The following is a 16,887-nucleotide window of genomic DNA, read 5'->3' as shown; positions in this document are numbered from 1 at the left end:
CAGCTCGCACAGCCTTTCTGTGCTTACCAGGGAGAGCCTGGGCTGGAGCACGGGCCATGGCACCCCCGGGCCTGGATGCTGCTCACACACAGCCCCGGTGGTCCTGTCCCCAGCTGGTGCGGTACAGCGCTGACGGCCTGCTGCAGCTGGGGCCTCTGGGCTCCACAGCCTTCTTGCCCGACTCCAAGTGTCTGGTGGATGACGGCAGGGGCCGCACGCCCACCCTGAGGAAGTGTGAGGATGTGGCAAGGCCCACACAGCGGCTGTGGGACTTCACCCAGGTCAGCCATCGGGGAAGGGGAGCCGTGGGGTTGGGACAGGGCCGCTGGGACCCCTGGGCGCCTCTGCCACTAGAGCCAGCCCACTGGGTGGGAGCTGGAGTGCCGCAGTGGGTGGTCAGGGGACGGGGCCTTGGATCAGCTGCTCCCTCGAGGGCCCCAATGCTCGCCGAGAGGGCAGGTGACTGGCCAGGGTCACACAGCCAGAGAGGGGCCGGGCTGGACAGTCTGATCATAGCCCTGCATCTGCCTCTTCCAGCCTCAGGTGCCCAGGGTAGAGGCAGGATTTAGGGAGGGAATGAGGTGTGATTCCAATCTGGGCTGCTCTGCAGGAACGATGGGAGATCCTCAAAGCTCCACTGACGTCAGCCCCTTCCTGGTCCCCGGGTGCTGCTGTGATGCTGAGTTTCCATTCGAGCTGCCCCAAGAATGAGCACGAGGGCTGAGAGCACGAAGCAGCCTCCCTGGGGTGGGGGTGGGGGACGAGGACGCCTGACCCCTGGCTGACTTGGTGTGACTGTCCCCACAGAGCGGCCCCATTGTGAGCCGGGCCACGGGCCGCTGCCTGGAGGTGGAGATGTCCAAAGACGCCAACTTCGGGCTCCGGCTGGTGGTGCAGAGGTGCTCGGGGCAGAAGTGGATGATCAGAAACTGGATCAAACATGCACGGCACTGACCCCGCCTCTGCCTGGACCCCCACGGACCTCGGGAAGGCGCTGGGCCAAGCCAGTGTCACTGAGTGGCCGGGGTATGCCCAGCAGACACAGCAGGGCAGGGCTCTATGTGCGGCCAGGACAGCAGAGGCCAAGGGGCCGGGGTGTGGCTGAGTGACCAGGGTGTCAGCCACTGCAGCTGGAGTACAGCTCCTCCTAGGACAGGCGGCTCTACCCAAGGGAGGGCGTCTGGGGACAGTGACGCCGACTCAAACACGTGCCTTCTCCACGGTATCTCCTGGCCAGGCTGCTGGGACGGCCGCCACCTCTGCATGTACCACAGCCCCTACGCCCCACAGGGTGGCCAAGCCCCAGACCACACGCCAGGCGGCGCCCCGGCGTCCTCCACCCACGGCCTCCCATGCTCCAAGCAGCCTCCCCCAGCCCTTGCAACCGCTCAGCCCTCCAACCGAGACCTAAGTTCACACCTCACAACACAGCTCCTCATGGTCTGGTAAGAGGGGTGCTGGGGGACATGGATGGCGACAAACCTGCAGCTGTGTCTAGGAGGCTGGTGCGACTGCCTCAGCAGAGACCAAATAAAGAGGATTAGGCAGCAGCGCTGTATGTGTCTTCCTTGGAGCGGAGCTGGGGGGTGGGGCCTGGGCCCTGCCACAGCCCAGCCCCTCGCCTGTTTTAATAAATACTGTTTTATTGGCACCCAGCCATGCCCATTTGCTTACTATTGTCTGTGGCCACCGCTGTGGGGCTGTCGGCGCAGAGTTGAGCCATGGCCGCGTAGCTCACAAAGCCGCAGACGTGGACTCTGGCTGACGCCTGTGCTGGGATGTGGCCCGACAGGTGGCCTCACGTGTGCAGACAGACCATGAACTCAACACAGTCAGAAAAATGGAGGAGAGCACGTCCCCTGCAGCCGCACATGGCAGCTGGAGGCCGTCGGCCTGAGAACTCGCCCGAACAGAAAACCAAACCACGTGTTCTTATTCATGGGAGCTGAACGCTGTGTGCACACGACACAGAGAGGGAACAGCAGACGCCAGGGACTCCAGAGGGGCGGGTGGGAGGAGGACGAGGGCTGGAAAACCCGGGGACTCCAGAGGGGCAGGTGGGAGAAGGACGAGGACGAGGGCTGGAAAACCATCTGTCGAGAGCCGCATCCACTCCCTGGGTGAAGGGATTGTTAGAAGCCAAAACCTCAGCATCACGCTATATACCCACATAATAAACCCACACATGTATCCGTGAATCTAAAATTAAAAAAAGACCCGGCACGGTGGCTCACGCCTATAATCCCAGCACTTTGGGAGGCTGAGGTGGGTGGATCAACTGAGGTCAGGAATTCGAGACCATCCCGGCTAACATGGTGAAATCCCATCTCTACTAAAAATACAAAAATTAGCCAGGCATGGTGGGTGCACCTGTAATCCCAGCTACTCTGGAGGCTGAGGCAGGAGAATAGCTTGAACCCGGGAGGTGGAGGTGCGGTGAGCCAAAATCACCCCACAGCACTCCAGCCTGGGCCACAGAGAGAGACTCCATCTCAAAGAAATAAAACGATAGGCAGGTACCAAATTTGGCAAGTCCAGGCTCCGAGTCTCCAGGGAGTGCGGACGCTGACCTGTTGTCACCAGTAGGAGTTCAGCCTGCAGGGACACTTCACGTCCACTAGCCCTGGGGGAGGCGGCGGGGCCATGCTTCACTGCTCTTTCCAAAGCCCGGGGTGGCGTGTTCCTCCCCCAGCACCCTGCCACTGGGGTGCCCACCCACCACACGGCCCCTCTGCTCAACCCCTTCCTCTGGGACTCCCCGGTTGCTGCTTCCTGTTCCTGTAAGAAGCCCTGAGGGGTCCCAGTTCCTCTGTTCTCAGCAGAGAATTCTCCCAGCCCCAGCCCAAGCCTCAGCCCTCTGCTAGTCCAGACCTGCCAAAACTCTGTGGCAAAACACGGGCAGTGAGTGGGGCCCCAAAAGTCAGTGGCTTGCCAGGGACCTCCCCCCCCAGCCCCCAGCCAGACTCACAGGACTCCAGAAGTTTCCCAGGCGAAGTCAGGATGTGCAGAGTCCCTTAGCTTGCAACGCGCAGTGCCTGTAGTTTAGACCAAGAGGATAGCAGGTGCAAACTTGGCTCGCTCACACTCCAATTCATTAGGCAAACTGACAGGCAAGTCAAAACTGGCTTGTTCGTAGCCCACACAGGATCCCACGTAAAACCTGACACCTGGAAAATTACTCTTGAATCCTCAGTAGAACTCTCGCCCTCCAGAGAAGTGAGCATTCCTCCTGCTGACGGAAGCCTAAGGTGGCCCCACCTCACCTGGCCCAGCCCCTCCTCCCTGGCACCAGGAGGAGTCCCAAGGGGAGCGCCTGGGGAGGCGGGTCCCTGCAGGGCGGCAGAGGTGAGGCACTGTCCACGCTTTCCGGACAGGAGACTCTTCACAGGCGTGACCTCGACGTGGTGAACACTCTGCTTCACCAAAGACACCCCCAAGCATCCTTATTTCCCTGACTATTCCCCTCTGTTCTTACCTGCTTCAGTGGTCACACGCCTCTTGAGACCTGCCCCTGTTCCGGAGAAAGTGCCCATGGATCCTAAAGATCATTTACTCTAAAGAGCTCCCCACCCTCGCACGGGTGGGCCAGAGCTGGAGACGTCCCAACGTCTGCTGCTGCCGCTGCACCTGCTGCCACACGGTGTCACTGTTGAAGATGGTCCCTGCGCAGCTGCGTGGCCAACACTTGGCCGTGGCCACCAGGACATCCTTGCTGGCCTAGACTCACGCCTGCCTCACAGGGTGCCCCACGTGGGGAGCAGCCATACCTGTTTAAGTCGCAGTGACATGCTGATGTAGATCGGATGCTTGTCCCCTCCAAATTTCAGGTTGAAATTTGACCAACATGGAGGTGGTGCCTGCTGGGAGGTGTTTGGGTGGATCCCTCATGAACAGTCCAGTGCTGTCCTCATGGTAACTGACTCTAGTAGTTCCCAAGGGAGCTGGTTGTTAGAATGGTCCTGGCACCACCCTCCCTGCTCCCTCCCTCACCACGTCCCCTCTGCTCCGAGTAGAAGCTCCCTGAGGCCTTCCCAGAAGCAGATGCTAGTGCCAGGCTTCCTACAGGCCTGTGGGCCAATTACACCCCTTTTCTTCATGAATTACCCCGTCTCATACAGAGCAAAATGCCAAACGGACGGAGATACGCACTTGCCCTGACCCCAGCAGTCCCTGGGCTCAGGAAAACGTCAGCGCCGTCCGCGGGCTGTGCCGTCCGTGGGCTGTGCCAAAGCCACTGTGATCCCCTAAACCCTTTGACACGTGTGGACACGTCCCTTCCTGTAAGGCACAATCACTCCTCCTCATGGTCTTCTCTGTCCTGTTTCGTAACCATGGGTCCTTGGTTGGGGTCACCCCAATTGTATCAGGTGGGATCCAACCAGTCAAACAAAGGGGATTTAATATGGAGGACCGATTGCCCAAGTGAGGGAAGAACCGAGGCTCTGACCAGGGGACGATGAGTTGGCCCAGGCTCACAACTGCGGAAACCCCTACACACACCCACGGGCTGCAGGGCCTGCCTGGGAGCTCGGGCTCTGGCGGTCGGCGGGGGGCCTGCGGCAGCCAACTCCAAGCTCAGAGACGGCAGGCTGGTCACCTGAAATGGTCCATGGTGGACAGACAGACACCACAGCTGGGGACGCGACACGCCACGGCTGTGCTTCCAAGAGTTGGTGTCAGACACTGGCCAGCACACCCCCAACTCACTCTCCCAAGACCCCCAGACGCAGAGCATCTCCCCAGTCCGACGGACGCGACCGACGGGACGCACAAGAGATCCCTTTCAAAGCAAGGTCTACGGAAATGCCAGTTCCTGTCCCAGATCTTCAGAAAAACTGCGGCCATTCTCTTCTCCTAAGAGGAGGAGGAGGAGGAGGAGGGAGGGAGGAAGATGTTTAAATAAGGGTGAAATTTTAATCCCATTTATTTCTTCAAATACCTCAGGTAGTACTGAGCACTCCTGTGCCCATTAAGGAGAAACAGAGGCTCGGAGGAATAAAACGACTCTGCACAAGACACACCGTCACACAGGCAAACCCGGGGGTCCCACCCAGATCCATGTGACCCCAAACCTGCGACCTTCCACCCTGCCTGGCTGCCCAGTATTTTTTTCTTTTTAAACAGTCATGTTCTAAATGGCAAGGATACAAACAAATAGAATTTAATAAAACTTAATAGCAGGCCTGCTTCTCACATTGATTCAATTAAAATCTGGCTCTGCAGCAGATTCAGAAAAATCCATGTCGTCTGTTTGACACGGTTCATTGGCACCTGACAAGCAGGGCTCGGAGCGGCCGTTACGGGAGCAGGCACTCCCCCAGACCGATGACCGGGGCTCGGAGCGGCCGTTACAGGAGCAGGCACTCCTGGTGGAAGCAGTGAACAAACACACCATTCTTCTCCTTTCTTTGCTCTTGATAGAGATCATGGGCGCCCGAATTTAATTTTGCCTCTAATAAAAATGCCCATCGCCTGATGAGTCTCATTTATGGCTCAGACCGACTTCAAGAGTGGGTCCCACAGGAAGCAGCGTGCAGGGGGGTCTGTCCCCAGGGCAGGGCAGCCTTGAAGGGCCCCAGCAGGGGTGCAGGCCAGGCTGGTGTTGACCAGGGGCCCAACCACACAGAGCGTGGGCGTCTCCCAAGCACCCCATCTTCATCACAGGCAAGTTTAACTCTGGTCGAAGCAAGGGGTTGGTGAAGGGCAGACTCCAGGGTGGGGGCCCCTCTGAGGGGGCTGCAGGGACAGCTCTGGGGTCTGCAGAGAGGGGCAGCAGCAGACACACCTGGGCGCCCTCTCCTCGCTGGGCAGCTTTGGGGAAATTACTTTCTCCTTCTGAACTGTGTTTAATTCAAACAAGGAAGAAATAATACGGGCTCCGAAGCTTTGCTTTGAGGATTAGGAAGAAAGCACATCATAGCTGTTACATTCTTGGGTGGTTTTGATTTTTATTTGCTTCTTGTATTTCCTAAATTTTCTGCAAAAAAACGTGTCTGCAATGAAGGATAATTGGCTCTTTTGTTTATTAACATTCATTTGACACCCACTGCACAGCAGGCGCTCTCCCTCACAGCAGCGCCCGTTCCCGAGCGGTGCCCGGCTTCCCGCCCCGAGACACAAGGAGGGCTTCTAGAGGAATCACCGTTCACCGTTCACTGCTGTCCGGCAACCAGGCCCCGTGCTGGAGCTCACTGGCTGACCCACAGGCCGCATCTCACACCACGTCCTCCCCACCTGCCAGGCACTGGCTCACCAGCCTGCTGGGCCTGTGACTGCCCCAGTCCCAGTCACAAGGTCCTCCCATCTTTGTGCCCAGTGCTGCCGCAACACAGGACCACAGCGGGCCACTTCAGACAGCAGAACTGATTCCCTCACAGTCCCAGGAACAGAGTCCAAGGCCCAGGTACCCGCCTGGCTCCCTCTGAGGGCTCCAGGGCTCCTCCCGCCCCCTCCCTCGCTGGGCCTGACCCCTTCTCTGCTGCCGGTGGCCTGTTCCCCGCCCCACCCCCATGTGTCTCCTCCACGCCGCATCCTCAGGTCACCCAACAGGGACACCAGCCTCGGATTCAGGGCCCCTCATCTTAATGTTCCATCGGCTAAGGCCTTCTCTTTAAATAGGTCTCATTCGAGGGTTCTGGGTGGACACGAATTTTGGAGAGACAGCCCATGACCTTCTCCTATTGCCCAAATAGGCCCAGAAACTTCCCCGGGTCCTTTGAGGAGCAGAGCTGCGCTGAGGTCTGCGGGGAAAAGAGAAAGGCTGACCTGCCCCGCTGGACACGTGTGTCCCCGAGCCCCGAAGTCCAACGTCAGAACGGCCCCTCCACATGTGCGTGGCCAACAAGCACACAGAAAAGGCGCAACATCAGCACGCACCGCGGGCTGCAGAGGAAAGCCACGGCGGCCGGACTGGCTAACGCACCCACTGGCACACGGGCGAGCCTTGGGCACCCCTCACGCCCACCCACCGCTGGCAGGAGCGTGAGAGGCTACAGGCCCTTGGAGCCACCATGGGCCACCCCCTCTCTAGAAAGCTCACAGCTCCCCGGCCGGGCAATCCCACACCTGGATTCACCCAAGGGGCATGAAGACACGTCCCCAAAGACTTACAGTAAAATACTCACAGCGGCTTTATTCACAATAGTCCAGAGCTGCAAGCAGCGCAGATGCCCCGCCAGTGAGGGGCAGCCTCTGAAACGGCTCTTGGCGGAGAGGAGGAGCGGCAGGCAGGAGAGGGCCTGAGGGACCAGGACGCAGGGAGCCGGCCCGGGCAAGCGCACACGGTGCCCTCGGAACCCGCACAGCCGGTCACCCACGCCCAGCGGGGCCAGAGCCGAGGCTGCCTGGGGCCGTGTGAGCTGAGCAGAGGGCACAGGCTCTGTCTGCATTTTCTTTGCAACATCCTGGGAATCTAAAAGTGCGTCAAAGTAAAAGGTGTTTTGCTTTTCGTTGTTGTTGGTTATACTTTAAGTTCCAGGGTACACGTGCACACGTGCAGGTTTGTTACCGCTGTACACCGGCTTCCGCCGTGCTGTGCAGACAAGCGCTGCCCGCGGCCAGGAGAGGCGCTGGGGAGGGCGGGGCGATCGGCGCGGAGGGCGGTGGAGACGCTGCTGGAACAATCAATCATCACAACCCGCGGAAGTGCCCCCGGAGACGGCGCCGCCCATCGCGTGGAACCTGCGCGCAATAATTTAAATGCGAAAAGGGCGTCTCCAGGCCCTGCCCTCGACTCCTCCATCGCTCCGGCCACGGAAGGACGGGCCTAGCCCCGACTCCCTCCGCGAAGCAGCCCCCACTGCCGATCTCTGCCCCGCCCCCACCACACCTCGCCCCTCACACTATGCCAGGCAGTTCCCTCCGAGCCCCACTGGGGCATGTACACTGCACACACCACAAACAAGCCAGAGAACTGCACCTACACCTGACACATCGTAACACCAGGCACAGAACAGCGTCCACACTGCACACACCCCAAGGGAGCTGTGTCTACACTGCAGACGTCGGCGGAGCACACACGTCTTCATGCAGGCTCAGCAGAGGGGGAAAAACAGGTCCCCGAGGGTGGAAGAGTCGTGGCCAGCAGACGGACAGATGGACGGACGGATGGACAGACACGGGTGAACAGGTAGCCCAGGCGTGAGCTGAGCTGGTCAAATGGGCCAGGACCCGGGTCCGTGTGCCCTTCACAGTCAGGATGATGGAATCCCATGGAATATGAAAAATGCTGGGAGACAGACCCCAAGGGCACAGCCCCTCACCAGGCAGGGAGGCCTCGAGAGAAGCACAGCTCCGGGTGCCCCCACGCTGGGCAGGGAGGGACCCCACCCGTGCCCCACCAGGCAGGGAGACCTCGAGAGAGAAGCACAGCTCCAGGTGCCCCCACGCTGGGCAGGGAGGGACCCCACCCGTGCCCCACCAGGCAGGGAGACCTCGAGAGAGAAGCACAGCTCCAGGTGCCCCCACGCCGGGCAGGGAGGGACCCCACCCGCACCCTCAGGCCGTGCTCTAGATGGGGACAGGGTGAGCTGAAGAATTGATTTCATCTCTGGAATAAAATGGAATGATGGGTTTGTGTGAAATCAGGACAGAGCTGGGGAGGTGATGGAGCGGGGATGGGAAGAGGCCAGAGCAGACGGCTCATTCCCCGGAAACAGCCTCTCCTGGCCCGGCTTAGTCACTGAGGGCAGCTTCTCTGTGCACGGAGCCTGGCTGCCCGGTGAGCAACACCACCCTCCCTCCCTCCTCCTCCTCCTCCTTCTCTCCCTCCCGCAATTTCTCATCCCCCCTTCATCCTCATCTCCCCCACCCCTGCCCCCCACCCCCAGCCTAACGTGGTACTGGCCTTTAGTGTCTCAGAACACAGAGCAGTTGCTGGGCAGAATCCCACGTGCCATGATGGATCCACACACAACACATGAAATAAACCGCCCGAAATGCAGCAGGTTAAAGCAGCACTAGGCTCCTGGTCCTCACAATTCTCTGGGTCCACGGGGGCTCCCTGGGCTGGCTCATGGGGTCACCGTGATCACAGCAGGGCTGGCCAGGCTGGGCAGCAGACGGCTCCTTGCAGCTGGCAGGTGGGTCTGGCCATCGCTGTGGCCAGGGCTGTCCTCCGCACGGCCTCCTGACTTAGTTTTCTGTTTCTGATGAGCCCCGTACCTAGCGGCTCAGAGCAAAGCCGGTTCATCCCCTCACAGCTTCCATGGCCAGGAGTCAGCCATGGTGTGGGTGGATGTGCCACTCAGGGCTCACAGGCTGGAGTCCAGGTGCCGGCAGGGCAGGTGCTGTTCCGCAGGCTCTGGGGAAGAACCCGCCTGCATGCTCATGGGGGGCCTGCAGCGGCAGGGCTGAGCTCCCGGCCTCCTTGCGGGTTGTCAGCCGGGTCCCCTCTCAGCTCCTGAAGGCTTCCGGCATCTTCCTCTCAAGAGCCCTTCGTGTCTTCCCACCAGAAACAGCATGGCCAATTCTCCTGGCTCCGAAGGGCTAGTGAGTAGGCAGGCCACCCTGATGACCCCCGCTTGGAGTTAAACTGTGCCACACGGGGCACGTCCTCAGGTTCCAGGGCTCCTGTGGAGAAATTCCGCACCCACCCTCACCTTCCTGTAGGTCAGGCCCGTTCCTTCCGCAGTAGGTGCGGGGCACTGTTTCAGGAGAGCCACGGCCTAGCGGAGAGGCGTCTTAAGGCCCCACACCCCTTCTAGCACATTCTACCGGCCACAGCAAATCAAAGGCCGCTGAGACCCAGGGCCTAGGGACACAGACCCATCCTGGGAGGGGAGGTGCCGCCCAGTCAAGTCCCACCAATGCATGGACACAGAGGAGAATCACCAGGGCCTGGGGTCGGAGAGTCCAGCAGCCCACCCTCGGCCCCAGCGAGTCCCTTCCCCTCTCATAAAACCGCATCCTCGCCGGGCACGGTGGCTCACACCTGTAATCCCTGCACTTTGGGAGGCCGAGGCGGGCGGATCACGAGGTCAGGAGATCGAGACCATCCTGGCTAACACGGTGAAACCGTCTCTACTAAAATACAAAAAACTAGCCGGGCGAGGTGGCGGGCGCCTGTAGTCCCAGCTACTCGGGAGGCTGAGGCAGGAGAATGGCGTGAACTCGGGAGGCGGAGCTTGCAGTGAGCCGAGATCGCGCCACTGCACTCCAGCCTGGGCGACAGAGTGAGGCTCTGCCTCAAAAAAAAAAAAAAAACCGCATCCTCCCCTCCCGAGACCACCGGAGCCCCATCTGATTGGCGTCGAGACCAAAGCTCAGCAGAGTGTGGTTCATGATGGGCGGCTCCAAAAAACAAACCCACCAATCAGAGTCCATGTTTCTGTGACCGGCGGCGGCTGCAGATGCAGAGGAGGCTTCTCGGTAGGGTTCCCCCTCATCTAGGAACCTGCCACCCCACTCAAGCCCGACATAGCCTGGCACAGCCAGGACGGCCATGGCGGGGGCAAGACGAGGCACACCGACATCCCGAGGCCCCTGGGGCCTGTCGTTCAAAACTGGGATCATTTCTCCCTTCATGGGCACAGTTCAGTGAGATCTGACTTTTCCCCTTTCTAACCTCAGAACGTGGCCTTCCTGGGGGTGTCTGGTGGGTGGTCCCGATGTCCCCACAGAAACAAAAGCGGCCCCCTGGGCGGTGCTCACACCTCTGTCTCTCTGTCCGGCTTTGGGGGCTGCAGGAAGCCAGAGGTCCTGTTCTGAACAGCAAAGCCGACGCCAGGGCTCAGCTGACCACAGCCCGCCCTCCCTCCCTCCCTCCCTCCCTCCCGCTAACTCCCAAGTGGCCCAGAGGGAGGTCGGAAGCCGGGAAGGGAACGGGGATAACTGACTGGGTCTGACCCAATGAAGGCAGGGTGACTGGGGACTTGCTACATATTCAAAAGAAACAAAATAACACAGCGGTTCTTCAGATGTGTAAGAAAAGGAGGGAGGGAGGGAGGAAGGAAAGAAGAAAAAAAGAAAAGAAGGGAGGGAGGAAGGGAGAGAGAAGGAAAAGAAAGAGAAAGAAAAGAGAGGAAGCAGAGGTTGCCGACGAGACCTTCCATTCCGGGAGGAAACACAGCCCCAGGAATAGAAGAGTGCTTCCGCAGGCACCTCCCACTTCAGAAGAATCGAAGCCGGTAAACTTTTATCAGAATGAAATGAAAACGACCCATCACAGCGTTGAATAAACGAAAGAATGCTCCAAAAACACTAATATAAAACTAACGAGAAAACCCAAAGGGGCGGAAACCAGAGTAAGCGCAGCCCAACACTGAGCTGCTGACGAAGAAAAAATGCTTGTGGCAGGGGCGCTGGTTCGAGATGGTTTTCAGTTTTTGACACAGGGTCTTGCTGTGTCACCCAGGCTGGAATGTGGGGCACATTCTCAGCTCCCTGCACCCTTGACCTCCTGGGCTCAGGTGATCCTCCCGCCTAAGCCTCCCAAGTAGCTGGGACCACAGGTGCACGCCACCATGCTGGGCTCATGTGTTTTGGAGAGATTGGGTCTCACTGTGTTGCCTGGGCCGGTCTCACACTCCTGGGCTTGACCACTCCACCTGTCTCACCCTCCCAAAGTGCTAGGATTACAGGCATGAACCATAACACCCAGTCAAAAAATTTTTAATACATAGGGTGAAGTAACAGAAAAAATGATAATGAATTATTCAGAATACACACAAAGATAAGTCTGCACAGGGAGAATAGGTACCCCTAAGAAAGAAAATTTCCAAAGTAAAACGGGAGAGCTATTTAAAACTATCATATAAAAAAATTCACCCGACATGAAAGAAGGATTAATCTGTACATTGTGGGGAAATGAGAGATCAGACTGTTACTGTGTCTATATAGAAAAAAGTAGACATAAGAGACTCCATTTTGTTCTGTATTTGAGATGCTGTTAATCTGTGACCCTGTCCCCAACCCTGTCCTTGCAAGAGACATGTGCTGTGGTGACTCAAGGTCTAATGGATTTGGGGCTGTGCAGGGTGTGCTTTGTTAAACAAGTGCCTGAAGGCAGCTTGCTGGTTAAAAGTTATCACCATTCTCTTAATCTCAAGTACCCAGGGACACACACTGCGGAAGGGCGGAAGGTCGCAAGGACGTCTGCCTAGGAAAGCTAGGTATTGTCCAAGGTTTCTCCCCACGTGATAGTCTGAATATGGCCTCGTGGGAAGGGAAAGACCTGATCGTCCCCCAGCCTGACACCCATGAAGGGTCTGTGCTGAGGAGGACTAGTACAAGAGGAAAGAAGGCCTCTTGGCAGTTGAGATAGAGAAAAGCATCTGTCTCCTGCCCGTCCCTGGGCAATGGAACATCTCCGTGTAAAACCCGATTGTACGTTCTGTTTACTGAGAAAGGAGAAAACCACCTTAGGGCTGAAGGTGGGACGTGCTAGCAATGCTGCTCTTTATGCACTAAAAAGATTTATGGAGATGTTTGCATATGCATACCAAGGCACAGCACTTTTCCTTAAACTTGTGTCACAGAGATTTTTATTCATATGTCTTTCTGCTGACCTTCTCCCTACGATGATCCTATTATCCTGCCACTTCCCTTTCCTAAGATGGTGAAGATAATGATCAATAAATACTGAGGGAACTCAGAGACCGGTGCGGCGTGGGTCCTCTGTACACTGAGCATCGGTCCCCTGGGCCCACTTTTTCTTTCTCTATACTTTGTCTCTGTGTCTCATTTCTTTTCTCAAGTCTCTCGTTCCACCTAACGAGAAACGCCCACAGGTGAGGAGGGCAGGCCACTCCTTCGGTACATTGAAATAGTAGACTGTGTTTCAGGAAGAGATGACATAGAACTTTATATTGGCATGTGATCCAGGTGGAATAAATAGAGCCAGACCCTGACCAGAGGGAAGTCAGCCCCAGGCCACGCCAATGCTTGATGTCAGAAGTCAATGGGAGGGTCTCCTGCTCCTGGGAAGACAGAGCAGAGGTCTGTTCCCTATTCAGCCCACTAAGTATGGCAGAAAACTCTGTATGAGAAAGCACAGGACTCTGCCGGGTGGAGAGAAGAAATCAGGCTGGCCAGGGACCTCAGGACCCAAAGGATGACGTGGTGGTGAGGACCTTGGATTTTCTTTTTGCTTCTTTGATCCCACACTGGGACCGAAGCAGCTGGTAATGCAGAAACAACAGGGAGCACAACATAAAAATTAAAAAGCTCCAGCACAAGCCTAATCAAATCAATCATCACAGCTCCCACCTCGAGAAATTACAGAAGAACAAAATCAACCCAATGCAAGCAGACAGAAGGGAAGAAAAAATGACGGAAATCACTGAAAACAAAGCAGAGAAACAACACAGAAAGTCAAAGAGCTGGTTTCTTTAAAAATATTTAAAAGGGTGAACCTCTAGCAAAAATGACCCCCCAAAAAAAAAAAAAGACACAAATCACAAGTATCAGGAATGAAAGAGACCCTACTACTAACCCCACAGATATACACGTGAGAAGAACAAGGGCGGCTGGGCACGGTGGCTCACGCCTGTGATCCCAGCACTCTGGGAGGCTGAAACGGGAGGATCACTTCAGTCCAGGAGTTTGAGACCAGCCTGGGCAGCATAAGGAGACCCTTTCTCTACTAAAAAGAGTTTAAAAATTAGCCACGTGGTACCTGCCCATAGTCTCAGCTACTTTGGAGGCTGAGGTAGGAGGATCACTTAAGCCCAGGAGATTGAGGCTGCAGTGAGCTATGATTGCACCACTGCCCTCTCCAGCCTGAGTGACAGAGTGAGACCCTATTTTTTTAAAAAAAAGAATAAGGAAATATTTGACAACCTAGTTGAAATAAACCAATTCCTCAGAAAACACAGCATACCACAACCTACCCAACATGAAATAGTGTGACTATCCCTGTAACTATGAAGGAAATGTAATACGTAATTATAAAACTCCTAATAAAGGAATCTCCAAGCCCAGATTGTGTGGCAAATTTTACCACACTTTTAAATAAACATTTAGCCCAATTCTATGCAACTCTTCCAGCAAACAGAAAAGTAGGGAACATGTGCTAGTTCATTTTATGGATTAATAGTTCCCAGAAACCAAAACTAGATAAAAATAGTACCAAAAAAAAAAAAAAATAGACCAGTATCTCTTATGAATATAGATGCAAAAATCCTTAATAAAATATTAGCAAATTCTACAATATATGAAAAGAATCATATGCCACATACAAGTGGCGTTTAACCCAGGGACACAAGTCTTGTTCAATTTTTTTTTGAGACAGAGTCTCGCTCTGTCGCCCAGGCTGGAGTGCAGTGGTGCGATCTCGGCTCACTGCAAGCTCCACCTCCCGGGTTCATGCCATTCTCCTGCCTCAGCCTCCTGAGTAGCTGGGACTACAGGCGCCCACCACTGCACCCGGCTAATTTTTTTTGTATTTTTTTAGTAGAGACGGGGTTTCACCGTGGTCTCAATCTCCTGACCTTGTGATCCACCCACCTCGGCCTCCCAAAGTGCTGGGATTACAGGCGTGAGCCACCGCGCCCGGCTTGTTCAATTATTTTTAAATCTGTCAATATAATCCACAATTCTAACAGGCTCAAGAAAAAAAAAATCACACAATCTCACAGAAAAAAAGCATGTGGTAAAATTCAACATGGATTCATGACCAAAACTCTCAGAAGAAACAGAGGTGCTTCCCCAGCTCGATGAGGAGCACGGACAAAACACCCACGGCTGGCATCGCACTCAACGGTGAGAGATGAACGCTTTCCTCCAGACGGGAGCACAGCCAAGGGGAGTGTGCACCACGCCGTCTCAGCCCAGCACTGCATCTCTTATCACCAGCGCCACGATGCCAGGAAAGAGAAGCAAAGGCAGCCGGCTGGAAAGGAGAAAGTGGCACCATGTGACACTGACACTCAGCCCTCACGCTGGCTCGGTGAGAAGCACCAACCAAGAACATTCTGACCGGAACGACTCTCAGGACACTCGTGGGATAGGAAAGACTCTCAGAGGCCAGAAGTTGTGGTGACAAGAGCTTGAAGCCACCAGGGGCTGCCACACAGGCCCAAACGTGGAGCCAAACCAGAGAAAGAAAAGCTGGCCGTTTGATCCCTGGATCAAGCCACACCTGAAGGCAGTCACCAACAGGAGTCAACACACTCCCGACTGCCCCAATCAGTTTTGGTTTGTTTTTCTATCACTAGCAACCCAATGACTCCTAAGTAACATAAAGGGGGACGGTTTTGTGTTTGGAGGAAAAGTGAGACCTGGGGTGACGTTTTCTGTTGTTAGGATGGGAGATTTGAGCTTTTTGTCAGCTAAAAGGGAGCAGTGCGTGGGAGAGGCAGATCCAAGGGAACCCAGGGAAAGGAGAAACTGCAGCCACAGAGAGTGAGAGGAGGAGAGGAACACCAGGGAGATGCAGGGACGCCCAGCCCCACTCCTGTTCATCTGACAGTCACGCAGTTCCACGCACCGTACACCGGAGGACAGCCACGCGGCTCCACGCACCGTACACCGGAGGACAGCCACGCGGCTCCACGCACCGTACACCGGAGGACAGCCACGCGGCTCCACGCACCGTACACCGGAGGACAGCCACGCGGCTCCACGCACCGTACACCCGAGGACAGCCACGCGGCTCCACGCACCATACACCCCAGGACAGCCACACGGCTCCACGCACCATACACCCAAGACAAGCCACGCGGCTCCACGCACCATACACCGGAGGACAGCCACGCGGCTCCACGCACCGTACACCGGAGGACAGCCACGCGGCTCCACGCACCGTACACCTGAGGACAGCCACGCGGCTCCACGCACCGTACACCCAAGACAAGCCACACGGCTCCACGCACCGTACACCCCAGGACAGCCACGTGGCTCCACGCACCGTACACTCGAGGACAGCCATGCGGCTCCACGTATTCATTCCCCAGGCACTCATCGAAGGCACACTGTGCACCTGCGCCACCCTTAGCTCCTTCCCCAGAATTTCTCATTGTGAGCCCCTCTCCCACCAGCACCCTGGGCCACTGCCACCTTCTCCAGAAATACTCAACTGTTGAGAGCAGAGTCAACCGACTTCCCACCCGCATGGACCCTGCAGAACCCGCATACCTGGGAGTGCTCAGAGTCAAGGCTCTCCTCCTGCCGCCCAGGGGCAGAGGGTCAGCGGCCACAGCTGCCTCCACCAGCACATGTTCAACCATGCAACACACGCCACACATGCAACACACGATACACACACCACTCAACGTGACACATGCTACACAAACACACACATGCCACACACATTCAACCACATGACACCATGACACACACGATACACACACCACACATTCAACCATACAACACACATGTATGCAATACACCACATGTGAAACACATCACACAAGCCACACAGCCACACGAGGCTCACACAGCACACTGCACACTCTCCAGCCCTCCTGCCCACCCAGGGGCGCCACAGCTGCGGTGCTGTCCCAGCCACACCTGGGCAGGTGGGAAGGTCAAGGTCAGCCCCCCGGGGCTCCCAGGCCTGAAGGGTGCAGGGACGGGAGAAGCGGAGGTGCAGGTACCACGGCCAGGCTGTCGGAGGCGGCCCCGTCACTGGGGCAGGGACAGATGTCACCAGAGGCAGGAAAAGAGCGTGGCAGGCACACGAGGTGGAAACAGTGAAGGGACACACCCGTGCCGGTGGCCTTGTCCTCACACCCTCCAGTCACCGCCAGCCTAGGTGGCCACTATGCAGGGGCTTGGAAGGGCAGGGACCCCAGCACCCAGCGCTCACCGCCCGCCTCCTCCACACCCTCCAGCAGCCGAGGCTGACGGCTGCCGCCAGCATGTGAGAGCGTGTGCCATCTGCTGCGTGTGTGTGCTGAGCTGTGCAGGGTGTGAGTGAACGTGTGCTGGGTGTGTACATGTGCTGAG

The 16,887-nt window shown here is 56.8% G+C and overlaps 1 protein-coding gene and 2 long non-coding RNA genes across 13 annotated transcripts in view; 1 reads left to right on the top strand and 2 right to left on the bottom strand.

Annotated features, from left to right (window-relative positions):
* The window catches only part of GALNT9 (polypeptide N-acetylgalactosaminyltransferase 9), a 122,788-nt gene extending 121,238 nt beyond the window's left edge, over window positions 1-1,550 (top strand). For 9 of the 11 annotated variants that reach the window (XR_012419796.1, XR_012419794.1, XR_012419793.1 and 6 more), the window contains 2 exons: window positions 114-281; window positions 808-1,550. Coding sequence is in view for 6 of the 11 variants with exons in the window: in XM_005572668.4 (XP_005572725.3) it covers window positions 114-281; window positions 808-954 (315 nt within the window). In the remaining 5 variants the exon portion in view is untranslated. Of the gene's footprint in view, window positions 1-30; window positions 282-807 lie in introns of all 11 variants that reach the window. The other 2 variants (XR_012419795.1, XR_012419792.1) reach the window with 1 other exon arrangement.
* Window positions 827-4,107, bottom strand: LOC141407992 (uncharacterized). The gene is made up of 2 exons (XR_012419804.1): window positions 2,969-4,107; window positions 827-2,623 (listed from the first exon to the last, which is right to left on the bottom strand). It is a non-coding gene; the product is annotated as an uncharacterized lncRNA (long non-coding RNA).
* Window positions 4,108-5,973: 1,866 nt separating this feature from the next.
* On the bottom strand, window positions 5,974-10,741 carry LOC141407990 (uncharacterized). The gene is made up of 2 exons (XR_012419801.1): window positions 10,565-10,741; window positions 5,974-9,570 (listed from the first exon to the last, which is right to left on the bottom strand). It is a non-coding gene; the product is annotated as an uncharacterized lncRNA (long non-coding RNA).
* Between the last annotated feature and the right edge of the window lie 6,146 nt (window positions 10,742-16,887).

Source organism: Macaca fascicularis, chromosome 11 (genome assembly GCF_037993035.2).
Source record: "Macaca fascicularis isolate 582-1 chromosome 11, T2T-MFA8v1.1".
NCBI lineage: Eukaryota > Metazoa > Chordata > Mammalia > Primates > Cercopithecidae > Macaca > Macaca fascicularis.
This window is presented reverse-complemented; position numbering and strand designations above follow the sequence as displayed.